A 16,936-nucleotide genomic window follows, 5' to 3' on the forward strand; every position below is an offset into this window, starting at 1 on the left:
AACATCTCCATATACAATAACCTTTCTTCAATCACTTTTAATAAACAGACAGGCAAAAACATAACAACAAAGAGTGTAACAGTCGAGGAACTGCTGACTGACAGCACATCCTCTCCAGTGTCGCATCAAGTCTCACATCAAAGATAATAAACGGTGCTGTAATCCCGATTTTGGTGATCACGTGAGCACAAACTTGGCCAAATGGGAAGGCGAGTCTCGGTAGTATACGCTTCCGACCGCCATTACATTACAATGAGAGGTGGGCTGGACGATCGTACGCGGAAAAAAAAATGCTCCAGCGGCGCTACGCGTAAAGCAAACACACACAGAGGGTGAGGATGACACACTCGAGCCACACGTATTTACCATTTCAGTAACACGCTCCGAGAGATCAACAACGAGGAAGCAGTCGCCCCTGAAAAATTGTGCACATGTTTGAGATTTAATTCAATAATCAAAATCACCATTTCCCCGAAGAAGAGGAAGAAGGATGAGGATTCGCTTTTTAAATGTCGCGGTGGTTTATAAAGAACAGATCTGCAGCATGCAACATTATGTCAATGATCGGCGCCAGACAAGGACTGTCACTTTTGCTTGAATTGTGCATTTGAAAAAAGCCCAACATTTTTTTTCTGAAAGATTGAGGCTGTTGTGGCCGCGAGAGGACGTTTCGTAATGATTTAAAACTGAAAGGAAGGAAGGTTTTTTTCAAACCTCCGTCTACAGAAGCCTGCTTGTCGTTTTCCTGGTGGTGGAGAGTAAGAATAGTTTTTCTTGTCCGAACGCTTTGACTCATAATTTGGGGGGTTACACGGGAACCTGCTCGACTTTGTCCGCCTTGCCACGGAGGAGCACCGGGGGTTTTTCTTCCTCAGCGACCCCTCGTCTGCGGTCCGTTTAATTGAAGAGCAACAGAGGGATTAAACATTCCTGCTGCTCGCCTGTTTGTGTGAGGCAGACTGAGCTACATTGTGAGAGGAACGGTTGTGGTAAGAAAGAAGGCTATAAATAGCTCATGCAATTCTCGAAAACTATCACAAGTGGTGCATCAGCTTGTGGAGCCGACAGAATCAGATATCCTGCGTGTAATATCTCGGCTTTAAGTTAATTGTTTTGCACAGCAGAGAACGTGTGGTATTTTTAAAAAGAAGTTTGGACTCTTAATTTCGCATTTTTGGGGGCTGTTCCTCGGCGCGGAAGAAAAAGGAGTCGTTTTCCCATGGATTATGCTCATTTAATGATGAAACTATTAGCGGAAAGGCTGATATGGAAACAGCCTGATCTTCCTCTGTGTTTAGATTGAAATGGATACATGTCTGTGCTCTCCGCCTTTGACAATGATCACATTTGGAATCGCCTGACCTGGTTTGTAACAATGTTTTGATTCCTGCACACGCTTGGATTTACATTACAACATTATATCCGCCGGGGTTTCATGGATGCATTCTGCACTTCTTTTTGAATACGCCCATTCCTCTGCCCAACCATCCCGAGTCTATTATCTGGACCTCTTGTTAGGTGTTAAGCCTGCTTGTTTTGGGAAGACTACGGGAACCTATTTGTCAGCCCTGCTCGGTGTTTGATACCGATGTAGGATTTCGACATGCCCAGCGCTGACGACCCCAACGGCGGACGATTATGACTACAACAGCGAATTGGGTGGCTAACGGGGCAAGCCTTGAGGACTGCCACTCCAACATCTTCTCTCTGGTACAGTATCCATAATAAATCATGCTCGTCACACACACGCCAGCCAGTTGTGATTGACAAGTCATACGACCGTGGGAGGCACGCTTACATGTGTGTCTGCTGTACAAAGGTGAACCAATAGCTGATGTTGTTATTCGGTAATCATTAACACGGGTTAATGGTCCGAGAAAAAGCACCATATTGCACCTCTAGGACTGTTATAATAACACATTTAAGCCCAGAGGCTCAAATCAACATGGTTTAAAAAATAATAACACTTTATTATGCGATTCAAATCCAAAACGTCCCACATAATGACTAAACATTTTCACTATGCTACCAAAAGAAATCGACCACTAATTTTGGCATGCTTTTACAGTATTGGCATGGGTTTAGCAGATAAACAATAGATTAACACTCATTTTTCACCATCAAGAGCACAGTTTGCTCAGGCCTTTATCCTGCTCCTCTTTATAAATGATCATTTCACTGGAAATCTAGCTGGAACTCTTTTGTATTGCCAAGCAACTAACTTGGAAAGACGGCGTACTGCTGCCACAGTCAAATAATTCTCAAGCCAGAGAATAAAAAAAAAGGTTTTCAGGAAAAATAGTATGATGTTCGACAATAATGGCTCACCGGGTTATAAATTGGAAGATTAGTAACACTTTTCTGTCATTGTAAAATGGACATGCATGTACAAAAGCTCATTTTTCACATAAAAGTTGTGGTGATATTAATCTCTCCCAGAGGAAGGTTAATCTTGACAGACAGCAGCAGATAACAAGCACACAGCAGAAACAACACTTTCAGACTCAGTTTATCTGAAAAGGTTTTTTTTTTTAGGACTCCACAGGCAGTATCGTTTTTGCAGTAGTCAATGGTTTTGTGGGTGGAGGAGATTGAACAATGTTTTCACAGTTTTCATCCTGCAATCAGCGAGTTAACTGTCCTACTACAACAGGCAACCAAGTGGAAAGGCATGCGGTAGACTGAGCTCAGGCACAGACTGCTGAGAACCACAACAACATAGGGGTCCTGAGGGCTTTTTAGGTGATCATGCAGGTTGTCCGCCAGCAACAGCACTAAAAAGATGAGGAAACACATGTCCCATTGTAAAAATGTTGATTGTTATTTTAAAGCAGAAAAGGAAACTTTGTAGTCATCCAAACTTTTAAACAAATAAACCACCAGCAGTTATTCCTATTCGTTTTTGTGACTGTAAGGAGGGAGAGATTGACTCAAAATAGTATCTTTTAGCTCTTCAAAAGCATCTTGTTTCAATTTCTGTGCACTGACGCTGAAATAAACGTAACAGCGCTCCTGTATCAGACCTCTTAAATTCTCTCTGTCTGACATGTTACACTTGAAAACAGCGATTACGCCTCTGTCAACGTCTCAGTCGAGGTGATTCCCCTCGTGGAACAAGCTTTCATTCACTCACCCTGGCGTTGTTGGCCATCGTGCTGGCCCTGTGAACATCCCTTTCAAACCGAGGGAGAAAGAGAGCATCCATCAGCTGGCTTGTTGAGAATATTTATGACTGGCTAGTGCCACAGCGGTTGCTCACTGGCAGGGCTCCTACAGGGATGTCCAAGACCTAACAAAGCCCTAATGACACTCCAAGTGTCCTGGTTAGAGGATTGGACTGAGACAAAGAGACGGAATGAGGCATGCAGATTGCATCCTGGTGTTGAAAATAACATATTTGAGCCACATGAGTTAAGAAGTGTAGGCTGAGGTGTTGTTATTGTAAATGAAGGTATGGTTATTGATCCAGCATAATATGGTTGCATCTGACCACTAATGATTTGGTGCAAAAAACACTTAGTTTTTCTTAGTATTTATTTTATCAACTTGAGGATGTAACCTTTGTGTACAGGAAACTGAAGAGGGAATTTTAACCGTTTTCTGATATTTGACATACCAACAAACATCCAAATTATAATATTCATCAGTTTAAGCATAACTTGCATAAATGAGAAGAATAACATCTCCAAGGTTGATATTTCCTAACCTTTTTCTCCAGGTCATGCTGTCTTACAAAAGGGTCTCATAGCTAACTGGTGAGCGCTCTGGTATGACAGCCTGTTAAACAGCATTCCTACATGCAAAAACCTTGTCCCTCGCAGTTTAACCGGCTGCTTTTGCAACCCGAACAATAAAAAGTGCCTTTAAAAAGCATAACTTCACATACTGTGGGACTTTATGGGGACAAGCCAGGTTAGTGTCATGCACTCTATGAGGCCGGTGTCACATACTGTACTTGAGATCGCTGCCATCGCACAACCCACTAAACAACTGCCTTGTGTTGGTGCTGATCATCCATCTGTGGCAGAAAGCAAACGAGACCCTTGTTAAGTGTGAGAAAATATCAGTGCTGTTGTGCTAATTTGAAGTGGTGACGGCGGAGGGAAGGGTGGAGGAGGAGAGGAGAAACAGAGGAATGTTTTCAGCCGAGGAAGGAGTGAGTGAGACTGCAGCAGAATCTGTTTTCATTTTAGGAAAGTATTATGACTGATGTGCATTTCCTGACTGCTAGCCTCAGCCTCTTTGAGAGAGAAATGGTGAGAGTGAGACAGAGCAAGAGAGAAAATTAAAGAGAGAGGAATGTAATGAGAGAGAGAGGGAGAAAACAGTCATCTTTCTGTGGACTGGGCCGGTTCTTATGATGCCAGAGTCCCAGCCTGAATATGAAATGCAAGGAGACAGACGAGAGCCTCTAAACGCAGGAAGCCTCAGTGTGTGCGGCAGTGTGTGTGTGTATATTGTAAACACTATAAACCAGCGAGACTCTAGAGACAAACTTCAAACACCCATCACATTATACACACACACACATACACAGACACACAGACAAATACACACACGGATGCATTCACCAACACAGACGGGGGGAAAAAATAAACACCCACATGCACACACAAACATATGTAACACACATGCGCACACACAATATCTTCAAGCCACAATCGCATGTTTTTTCTCCTTTATTTGGGATGTGAATGCATCCTATATCCCAGGGACGCTGGACTGTACAAACATAGGTAGAATGCAGCGCCTTTAATTAAAGGACTTCCTCTGTCCCCTCGACAGAGTGCAACACTGGTAATTAAGTGTCCTCAAGTGGAGGTCTAATGTGATCAACTAAGAGGTGCTCATTAGCCAAACTGTATTCCAATAGAGATCTTGCATGTATAATAATGATGCTGCTGTCGGCTATGGAAATAAAGTGCTTGGAGATGAGGCAGAGAGAATACCATTAACAGCAGTGTCTTGATTTATGGCAGGTGAGTGGCTGTGCCTTGTAAGAAGAAGCAGGTAATCAGGGAAGGTGCCTTTTTAATATAGGCTGTTTGCATTTCCTTGCTATTAATGGTGGTGGATATTGTAAGGATGCTAAGGTATGAGGTAGAAGCATTGGTTGGATGAAGTGTGTGTCATGATCTGCTCGGCCAAAGAATCGATAATTTGTACTTTTACAGGTGTGGGTGTTGTTTGTGCTAACAGGATACCTAAGTGTAAAACCATTTTCTTTTGAAATATCCTTTTTTATTCAACACAAAAAGTCTTAATTTCTCAATTAAAGTAAAAAAATCTTATAACCTTAGAGCTAGTTAACATTGTCTTAATAAGAACCTGACTAACATATTGATGTTTTTTACTTGTAATTCTGGCTGACATGTTGCAGATATTGGTTACATACCGTGATAAGATATTGTAATACAGAAATGCAAAAGTTCAAACTGTTGCTAACCATTGATTATTGCAAAAGTAAAATGTCCTGGTCACAATATTTGAATAACCAGATTTAAAGTATTCTTTTAAAGATAGTTTGTTCAAGTTATGGCTATTTGTAATCAATGTATATATGCCAACATATCAATATTAGATATTATAATTCTCAACAATTGTCAAACAGGACACAATACTTAAAAAAAAAGAAATACATAAAACCTTCATTTACAAAAAACATTTACAAAGTATCTGGTCACTATTAATGCTATGCAAGGCAAAACATGAAACAAATAATACACATACAATACTTGTAAGCAGGATCAATTTATTATTGTTTATTATATCTTTTTTTTAATCTATATTTAATGTATTAAAGATGATCACCAGATTTAGGGGACTATGTGATAAGAGAAAGAAAGATCACATAAAAAGTAAACATCACTCTGAAGTGTAATTCATATTCAGATGACATTGAAGCCCTGCCAGCGTCCTCTTATACAAGGAGAGTATCCATCCAGGTTTCCGAGGCTTCACCTCCAGTCCTGTGCTTTGTACCCTACGGAGCAGCTCCATCTGCCTGCTCCTCACTCAACAGTCTACCCCCTACGCCCAACCTGTGCTCTTGGCTCTGCTCGCTTGCAGTTTTGACAGCTAGCACTGGCTTCACCTTGAGACTGCGTGTGGCGCCTCCCACTAATCTGCCCCTGTCACTACTGTGGGAATCCCTTGTCATCGCAATAGGATACAACCTGGCGGTGGCCCACCAGTGTGAACATTGCTTTCTGTGTGTCAGACATACAGGCTCCTCAAATAGTTTGCTGCCATAACGAAATGATTTGTGAACAAGGATTGCTCACTCTTGCCTCTGTTTTTACTACACAACCTTTTTCTATTAAATTCTCCCAGAGTGTAGTCATGGATCTTATCTGAGCAGCAGGCTATTCAGGGCCCTGCCACTGAGGTGAGGAACGGTTCAAAGATGGACAGGGAGGGAGGGAGGGAGGAAGAAGAGGAAGAGGAGGAGGAGAAAGAGGAGGAGGAAGAAGGGAGGGAACCACCGCTGGTCCCGGAGCTGGAAGTGGGACGGGATGGGCATGAGTGTTTTGGAGCACGGTGGCTTGAGTGTGAAATATGTAAGCCCTGTAGTGCCAGCTGTGATCTATTCTTAGCGCCCGCTGGTGTTCCTGCATGTGTGCAGGGCAACAGAAGGCTGAGTGGGACAGGAGGATTGGAGGAATGGGCAGGAACTGGTGCCACCAAGTGCTTGTGATTGCTGTAAAGTTAGCTAGTTAGCTGGCATACGGACCGATAGACTGTGATAGATCGATCGATAGATAGATAGATAGATAGATAGATAGATAGATAGATGTGGCGAAAGAAGAATTCAGATCATAATGCTACTCTGTACAAATAAAAAAAGTCTATAAAATCAGTATTAGATCAATCTTTTTAAAAAAAAATTCTCATACTGACTGTGCTGCTACACCTCTGTTCACCCTCTGTCTGATTGGTTAGCTTGCTGGCATTGCTGTGATTGGTCAACTGCTTGGAGATGTCCAACCCTGAGCATATCAAGTTCAATGTTTTAGAGAGCTGGCCAATACAAGCACGTGTTCGACATAGTGATGTCATTATGATACGGAAGTATACAAAGTGTCCAATGGAGGCGTTTCAGGCAGGGGGGGGAGTGTGTGGGAGAGAAACTTCCTCTGGGGTTAACTTTTGTATTTTAGCCTTTGCAGACCAGCGCAAAAACATATATAACCAGTAAAGAAAAGGGAAAATCCCCGAAAGCATAAAAGGCCCCCTTAAAAAGACTAGTGTTTTTTTCCACCACAGCTGAATTCAGTTGTTCTGTCTCATGTAGCAAGACATGTTCCCCGAGATGTGTTTTTCTCCCCCACAGATTAACACCACCTTCTTCCAAACTATTACATTTTGGATGTGTGTTGCTACAATTTCTCAGCCATGTTGTCTAATTGATAGATCCTTTCTATAAACAGATAAAGCTTGTGTTCGATGAGGCTGCTTCTCTCTGTGCCATCACACAATCTGTATCAATCTCTTCGCCTGAATGCAGACACATTGACAAAGAGAATTTCTTTACAGGGTGATACTGCCGTGCTTATAACTGGGCAAATATTTTCTGCAAGCCAGACAGCTTTGCCAATATCGTGGTTGGCTGGGATTCAACTGCAGTTAAAGAACACTTAGGTTAAAGGGTGTCTTTTTAGAGCGGCACAACAAGGGGAGAGAAAAAACGTTACTGTTGGCTACTGTGCTGTTGCGAATTCTAATTATCATGTGTTTATGTTCCATTGAGAGATTATCTGCAACCAATCAGACGGGTACTTGATTAGAACAAACACATTATATGCAGACTGTTGATTCACAGCCGTTTGTGGTGCATTGATTCTCCCTGCACTGCCAAACGGCACTCTCCCTCTCTCATCTTGAATTAGGCAGACACCCATGATTTTTCAGATGCAAATGAAAATTTGTACAATTTCACTCCTGGCATGCATCATAGAACACATGGACTTTCCAGTATATAAGTGACACAAAAAGGGTTTGATGTATTTACCACGAGCTGCAGGGATACGTGTTTAGGCAGGGTGGTGTTGGAATAGATAAGAACATGGCATGGTACCAGTGTATCTGCTGAAGAGTGAATGGACAGGAGAGGAGAACTTGAGTGGGATTACATAAGATTGTGTGTGTGTGTTGAACATGTTAGCAGAAGTGCAGTGGAGTGTAGTGTTAAAGCTCTGATTGGCTGCCACTCCCATGTAGTAAGCAAACAACAGCTTACAAACAGCAGCCAGGTGAGTTACAGGTTGGAACCTGTTCAGATGTGACCCTCGGTGAAGTTAATGGCTTGGTCCCAGACACACACACACACACACACACACACACACACACACACACACACACACACACACACACACACACACACACACACACACACACACACACACACACACACACACACACACACACACACACACATACACACTGACAGAGGATTTGCTTTCCAGTTATTTTTTTTGCTGGCTTGTAATGAAACAAGTGGAAGTCATGCTGATTTATGCCCTGCATGACTGTCACTTTATCTGAAATGGCATCCCTGTGGAAAAAATCAATGCAGGAAGGAAAGTACAAGCCAAATTAGATATTTTTCAGACTGCTTATGCTCCATTTGCCAAATTTTAGGAACAATTAGACTATTAACTACTTGTAGCCGTTTGCAAAAACCTCCATGCAGGGGTAATTGTACAATTACTGTGTGGTATTCTCTCATTCTCTCACTAAAGAAAGTCAGTGAGTAATCCTATACTGCAACGCTCATGTCTTGCTTCTGGTAATCCCAGGACTTTCTTGACGCATGTATGACGTGCTCGATAATATCTTCAGCCAAATTTGAGCTTATGAATACCAGCTGTAGGGGAACAAATGGAGGTGTAGTTGTGCTCAGGGGACACAACATACAGTACACTCCTTTGTGATTTTTTGAACTAAGAGACCACAGAAGATCTTAAAATATTATATTTCTACTGTAACCCTGGAGACAGAAATCTAAAAAATGGAATACCTTGCTGAATTCCTATAGATGTTGTATGTTGCCTAGCAACTGTTTTTACTTTTTCTCTGGTCTTCTGTTTTTCCTTCTCTGTGATTCTCAGTTCATCTGTCTTTGTCTGCCTGTTTCGCTCCTTTCTCCCTCCTCGTGGCGTGTCACGGGTAATTAAGTTACACCAGAGAGACACTAAAGCAGAGACTGGTTTATTTATTTGCACGTTAATAATTTAAGCTAAGCATGGCCAAGGCTTGAGCCTGTCCCATAAGGCTTTAAACGCAACCTGACGCTGCAGCTTTGTGTTGTTTTATTTGCCAAATGACTGGGGATCTTGTCAGCCCTTTCAGCTGCTGCAGTGCACTGTACACAATGTCTCGCTGTCCTCATTGGTCTTCCCCTGCTGTCGTCTGCTGCCTCCCGCCTCTCTTTGTGTCAGGTGAGAAGTCATGGCTTGATGGAGGCTTTCTGCAGCGTGATTGGCAGGTCTATCCGTCACTCAGCCCAGGGGACTCTCGCTGCTCTAATTAGGTCGCTTGGCTTGCTCACCTCCCAGGGCCGGATGCTACAGCAGAACACAGATCAAATGACGGTCCCTTGTTTTGTAGGGACTTGTAAAGGTGGCGGCAGAAGGCAGAGGAAAAGCATCTGTTTAGTGTCTGCAGCCCCAGAGGCCTTCTCTCTACACCTGTGTGGTGCTTATGTGTCTCTCCTGCTTCCTCACAAGTGCAGTAATGTGCATCCCTCTTCATTTGTGGTGTAAAATGCCAGAGGGGAGCGCGACTCCTTGTGGGTTAATTTGATTTCAGTGAGTTAATTGATGAAGGGGGAGTCGTTGCCTGTTCTGATTTCTGCCACTAGCTGCTCTAACTGGTGACTTCTAACTGCTGACATGGCAGCACAACCCTTCTCTTTGTTCATATTTGTTTCCGATTTTCCACAGCTGCCTCAATATGACAACCATAAAAATTGTCAATAAAGTTTTAATCTTTAAGATTTTAGTCCTGGTGGTGAATTGAAGAGTGGTTCATGAAGACAAACACTCCTTGAGCAGCTACTTTGTCAGGAATACCAAAGAAGAGCACCTGCTGTAGCTGTTTATAGTCCTGCCAGAATTTGTGTTAGTGAAGTCAATATTTAGCCTTTCCCATCATGCAAACAAACCATCATTCCACTACACAACAAAAAGAGTTGATGTGTTTAAACTACTCTGTGTTAATACATTTCCAATTAACTTATGTCTTATGGCAGTTGTTTTGGGTTAGCAGTAGCCGCTGTAACAGATACAAATATTATCCTGTGACTGCTTCACAATAAGATCTGTATTTTATGCTTGTCTGTAGGTGGGTATTTTGACTTGGGAGAGGTAAAGGCAGACTCCGCCACTAACTAAAATAAGATGCTATACAGAATTGGTGAAAAATGCTGGACAAAAATACTATCAAAGCCAGGTCTCGATTTGATTTCCTGAATATTTTAAGGATTGTTACTTTATGCTGAAATTTCAATTAAGTGTTATTGGGCCAGTTATCTCACAGTGTCTGTCAGAAATAATTCAATTGCACCTGTTGTTTGACATTGAATGAAACAGAGATGGCTAGTGTTGCCTGTGTCTGATAAAGACTAGGAGTCTTATCTACAGACTCGAAGGCATCACAAGCGATCTGAACATACCCCAAATGTTGGCAGCTTGTCAAGTGTCTAAACTGATTTGACGTTGATGAGAAAGCTATGCCCGTCTGACAGAATAAGTGTTTCACTTGTGCCAGAGTAGGTAAAACTGCTGATATGAGCTGTCTCTCAATTGCTTAAAGTGCCTCCTTTGTCAGACTATCAAACTGTGAGGCTCTTACACCATTGTGTGATTCCTAAAGAAGTGGCATTTTTCTTAGATGACGGTCTCATACACTTTCTGTCAGCTTTGATAGAGCGCTAGACTTCACTGAGATGAACATTTTCACATCAGCTGCAACTCTGACAGAAAAGTGTCCTTAACTCCAACATCAGATTATAACCAAATACTGCTATTTTCTTATTCTGTAAACATTTTAACAACTGATTTTTAATAGAGTTTCACTTGAATAATTGTAATGTCATTTGTAAAAGCAAAAGGAAGTCCAGAGTAATGTTTAAATATGCTGTCCCAGGCAGCTACCATGTCCCTGTGGAAAAGGTCCAACACAAACATGCATTCAGCTGCATGTTAAGAGGTCTGTTAAAATAGTCCCACAAGTTTTTTTTGAAGAAGAACAGGAGGAGCACGCATATTATCAGTCTGGAGAAGCATTCCTGCAAAGTGCATGTCAAGTGTGTTTTTCCTCTCGGTGTTGCTATCTAAGTGGCAGAGTTTTCCTCTGCATTGTGAGGCTCCTGGGCTGTAAACAATATGCAGTATATATAATATGTAAGTGTCAGTCTTAAACCTGATGTATGACAAACCTTATAATTGTCTCCTCTGCTGAAGCCACATGGTTTTATCCAGCGTTTTCTGTTCGAGCAATGTATGCCAAAGATGAAAGCCCTGACTTCCATATTTCCCCTTGATTACAAGCACATGTTTGCTGCACTGAGGCTGACCTCTGGTTGGGAAACAGATTATGTTTTCCAAGCTGGGGCTCAGTTCACCTTATAGTCAGGAAATTATTCTTAACTCTCTGGTTTTAAGTTTAGATTCCTATTTGAAATCAATGTTCAAAGAATACAAAGGAATGTAAATGAGTAGATAAACCATCTCACTGCCAAAAAAAGGAGAGAATTTTATTAGAATAATACAAAGCGCAATCTTCCAACTTCTCTGTACTAACAAAAAGAAATTCAGGAAACATAAGGTTGGCTGTTATCTCTTCTCTGTTTACTAGACATAAAGAGAGGAATAACACAAAGGCGAGAGGGAAAGCGTGAGATACTTCTGGGTGTATTCAATAGGCATCCGTGACAGTGAGAGAGTGCTGAGAGATGAGAGGGAGAGTGGAGACAAGAAAGATAATAGAGGTGAGAGTGAGGTCAAAGCTTTGGTCTGTCTTAGCAAGGGGAGGAAAAGCTCTAGTTTTTGGTCCTGCACTCAATCAGAAATTGAACTAGCTAACCAACAGAACAAGGGGCTTGGAGGAGTGTTGGCTTTATTAACAGTGAAACAAAATCCACCGTCTTTTTCCTTGACCTTTTTCCCTTTTCACCCCGGTGGTAGTTTTTAAAGAGACGGAGACTCCTGCTCAACGCAAACGTTGATTTGCTCTTCAGTGCTTCGAGGGAGGCTGAGGATTTCACTTTTTTGGAAACATACTTGCTCTGTTCTTCACCTGCTATTTTCACGAACATATATTTCCCCCAAAAATACATTATCATTACCACTGCTCATGACACAAAAGGACATTTCGGTCAGTACATTAATCTAAACTCAATCCCAGTTGGTAAACATTCTCCATTACAACACTTTTTTCAGCATTTACCACATAACATGACAAGTGAATGGTATAATTTATCCTCTGATTATAATCTAAATTTAAAATCTGCGCTTCAGGAACTTTTACTCCCAACTCTTTTATCCCTAACAATAAAATAATTATTGCAAAAATGATCAAACGTTGTTTTTATTTGCGTGACAGGATTTTAGTCACAACACTGATTTGGCACCAAAGCTGCAGAGATAATAACTCGACACGCTTGACAGTTTTACTGTGCTTTCTCTTATCTGTTACAAGGGATCGTGTATTCATACAAAAAATAAGAATAAGCTGTTTTTTAGCACCGGTATTACTGTGACTCAAGACAGCACACACATATATGCATGCTACTAGACAGTAACAGGCAGTGAAACACAGATCTTCACTGTCATCATTGACAAATAACTGGACCTCAGCCAGAAAACACGTTTGCCTCCTGATACATGTCAGTGTCTTTGAGCACTTCTGCTTCGCGTGTCATCACAGCTGTTGTGCGTGAAGTGTGTGTGTGTGTTTGAGTGCAGGCATGTGTTTGCATGGGCCTGCCCTGTGAGCATTTGACTGCAGCTCTGTTCCTCTTCCTGCAACTGTGCCACAGATAATCCTCCACAGAAGTTTAGCAGGGTGTCAGGTTAGTGCTTTACACATGGCTTTCAAATACGCAGCACCTGTGTGTGAAAGACAGTGCAGCCTCTGGCCATTCAATGCAATATTTCACCTGAAATTACATCTTCTTGTTGTAGTAATATTAGACTTCAAGCCATATTTCTGCCGTAGAACGTGAGATGATTCTCCTTTTAAAGCCCCTCTCCACTCAGAAATGTGTTGTTGTTGTTGTAACTCCTCTTGAATGTTGAAACTTCACTGAAAATTACTTATGTGCAGTTTGACTCCTGAATGATCTGCTATCATATTGCCTAATTCATCACCTTCAGGATGAATTCTAATACCTGATTTTTAAATTCTTCACTAAGCTGCATCACAGGGTCAAAATGTAAATTTGTCCAAAAGCTTGTTGTATGACTAAAAACCTGCAGAATTAACGACACATCTATGATCCTCAGCTGTAGTGTATGTTCAGGAACATGTGAAACTAAGATAGTGAACATTGTTAACATTATTAACCATTGATGCAGCAGCATGTCAGCATTGTCATTGTAGAAGTTGTTAACTTTTTCTAGAAAAAAATTCAGACTCAAATTATTATTCCAGGCAGAATATATGTCTGGAGGGGATCATTAACAATCAATTCTCCAGAGAGCATGTGTGGAATTATAAAACTAACAACTGGTTTGCCCTTATTGTGAATATATTTGGTGACATTGCCCTTGCCCTCTGCGCTCCTGATTCAGTAGCAGCAGACTGTGTCAAACAGCCGAGGAACTTTTGACATTGACTGGGAGTGACGAGGCAATGCAAGCAGATGTCTTCCTCTTTGCTTTGGGAGAAACGGCATTCTTGACCTTGTCATGGCTAATTTTAGGGCTTGGCTTATCACAGGGCCAATGTTTATATCTCCCATTACACACACTGTCATTACAGGAGGGACATGGTTGTAATTATGTGTACATTGTGCAGTCAGGATGTTCCTGGAGGTAGTGTGCATACCTCATTGTGCACTCATCTATAAGATGCTGCAGTGTTTGTTTGAGCTCATTCACAGTCTTCTACAATAGCATGGCTTTGGCTGGATTCTTCATTCGGACACAACCCTGCGACCCTTGTTCCCTCTCTCTGTGATTATCAAAGCGTTGGAGCCTTCTTTTCTTCATCCACTCAGACACTACAGGGACGGCTTTAATTATCTTTGAGCCGCTGCTTTATACCTGTCCTTGTGTTAAAATGGGTCAGTGTTTTTCTCTCCTCTCAGCTGCTCTTGGATGTCTTGGTGCCACAGACAGTTTGCCAAATATCATCCTCACAGCTGGGTGAACACAGGAGAGGAGGGCAGTGAGAGATTTCCCCCCCCCCCATCCTGCCAAATCTCTGTACTGTTCAACAATGCCTTTTTTGCGCTCCACTCATTCATGCCGAAATACAAACACAGGACACAAACAAACATGAAAAACTGTTTCCAAAGCACACATGACTATTGCAGCGTCACTGTTTTGCTTGTTCGCATATTTATGCTCATTCACAAACTTTGAATTGAATGAGTTAGAAGTTTGGCTCTTATCTGCAATAGGCAAATAAACCCCTTTCACCCCATTACATTAAAGGGAGAAGCTGCCAGTTGTTGGGCCAGGCGTATTGACCCTATCACTATTTCCTCTCCGCATGTCTCTCTCACCTGCAGCTCCCTCGTATATTTCAGTGCTGTCTCGCCTGTAGTACTTAATTCCCCGCATTTCACTCAAGGCCATTCTTTATGTTTCGCCGTCACTCTCTGCCTCTTCCCTTCCACATCCTCTCGTATCGTAACAGCATCAACAGCAGCGAGTGCAGGTATAATTAAATAAGGTTACAACAACACAACAGGGAGATGTTAAAAATGCTAACACACATTTAAACAAGGAGGGTCACAGCTGTGTAAACAATATGCCAGTGAAAATATAAAATAATTGGACAGAGTCTGTGCCGGTATTGATTAAATCAACATTGTCTGAGGCTCCACTTCATGTGAAAGAAATCTATGTACACCGAAGTAGTGTACTTCAAGGTTAACACAACACTAATAAGGCTGCTATCACGTTATGGATTTGTGCATAATGGTTGTTCCAATCCCTCTACTGGATGTGAGATAAACACATGGCTGTTTGATGACAATAATTAATCGAACTACAAGTAAACAAGACATTTATAGTCTCAATGATTATTTTAATTAACAATTTATCTCTGGCAGATTTTTTTGGAAAAGCTACACATTTTTGTTTTGTATAATGTGACGTATCAAACCAAGAGCTATTGATTTGATAATGATGTAAAACAGAGATCAGCACATTTAAGAAGCCTTAATTAGAGAAAATGAGGTGTGCTTTCTGAAAAAATGACAAATGATTAATGTATTATTAAATTCATTAAGAATGTGTTTTTCTGTTGATTGACTTATCAATGAATCAACTAATTGCCAGACCATTTACATCAGTGATTGAACTGAATCAAGAGAAAAAAAGACTGCGTTATATTTACAGCTTTTTAAATGGACTGTTTGCTGCTTTAATCATTGCTCTCCCCCCCTTCCCCCTGCAGGCGGAGTTGACAGGCATTAAATGGCGTTGCTACAGCTTCCGCAGCAGCGGAGAGTACGGACCGGTGATCTCGGCCCCGGCCCAGGACGACCCGGTTCTGCGCAGCTTCATGCGCTGCGTGCAGGCCAACCTGCTGTGTGTATGGCGACGCAAAATCAAACCTGATGCCAAGGAACTGTGGATCTTCTGGTGGGGCGAAGAGCCCCACCTCTCCGATGTCATTCATCATGAGCTGGAAGGTGAGAAAGTGCTCCTCTCTTCTATCCACCTCATTATTTTTCCGTCCCATCGGTCTTCACTTCAGCTTTCATTTATGCTCAGAGTGTTGATATTAGAGGCTTGTTCATACTGTTTGATTTTATTATTGCTCTTTATTATGTTGCATTGGATTATATACAGTGAAGAGTGATTACATCGAATACAGTCATCTTGTGGTTTTAGCGGATTGTATACAAACCTGACCTGAGAAGTAGTGAAATATATGTAGTGTGTCACAACTAGATGTACAAGATGAAACTGAAAAGTGCGACTTGCAAATAAATTTGAGATTTTATGATAAAGCCTAATGCCTGTGTGTTATACAGGACCTCCTTTATTTAACATACAGCAGGGTTCTGTATTGTATGGTGTTTAGTCTGCTGCAGATTTAATCTGTGTGCAGTTTGTTTAAGATGTGAAAGGTGCATTGATCTAGTCCTATATTTTAGCCTCTTGCAGCACCTATCTGAAATGTGTTTGCTTTGCAACTCAAGTGTTAATATGCTGCTTCAGGACTATGATGAAGCACACAGCAATAAAAAGAGATTTTTCTATTACTATTTATGTGTGTGAATGCACGCTTGTGTGGTTGTATTAGTGAAATTTACACAGATATCTTACTTGAAAGAGTGCTACTGTCAGCACTATTGTCCCTATTTATAGAAACGTTTTCGTTATCTTGCTGTGCATGTGTGTAGAAGTCTAACATATCAACTAAGCCTCTGGAAGACAGGGAGAGGAGGAAACAGGAGAGGGATTATATTGGGTTTGGTTTAGTAGAACAACCGTCAGGAGGAAAAAAGCAGGAATATAGGATGGATAGGTTGAAGCGATAGTAAGAATTGAAGTCCTCAGTAACCTATTAAAGCTGACTTGATGTGAAAAGGCCTCACAGGCACTGCAGCAGATATTTGACAGATGTTCTCACTGCTGCTGTGGAGAGCGCTTTACTCAGACTGCACAAGCTTGTGTAATAGAGAAAGATACAGTGTACATTTCAATCAAGCTTTATTTGTATCACTAACATGATTTAAGATAACTTGTTT

General features: G+C 41.6%; 1 protein-coding gene across 2 annotated transcripts in view; it reads left to right on the forward strand.

Moving 5' to 3' along the window:
* Positions 1 to 304: 304 nt before the first annotated feature.
* The window catches only part of LOC134868287 (mediator of RNA polymerase II transcription subunit 13-like), a 69,325-nt gene continuing 52,693 nt past the window's right edge, over positions 305 to 16,936 (forward strand). For both annotated transcript variants that reach the window (XM_063889314.1, XM_063889315.1), the window contains exons 1-2: positions 305 to 1,710; positions 15,634 to 15,871. In XM_063889314.1, the coding sequence (XP_063745384.1) occupies positions 1,639 to 1,710; positions 15,634 to 15,871 (310 nt within the window). In that variant the 5' untranslated portion in view covers positions 305 to 1,638. The remainder of the gene's footprint in view (positions 1,711 to 15,633; positions 15,872 to 16,936) is intronic.

This window comes from Eleginops maclovinus, chromosome 8, assembly GCF_036324505.1.
Source record: "Eleginops maclovinus isolate JMC-PN-2008 ecotype Puerto Natales chromosome 8, JC_Emac_rtc_rv5, whole genome shotgun sequence".
NCBI classification, from domain to species: Eukaryota; Metazoa; Chordata; class Actinopteri; order Perciformes; family Eleginopidae; genus Eleginops; species Eleginops maclovinus.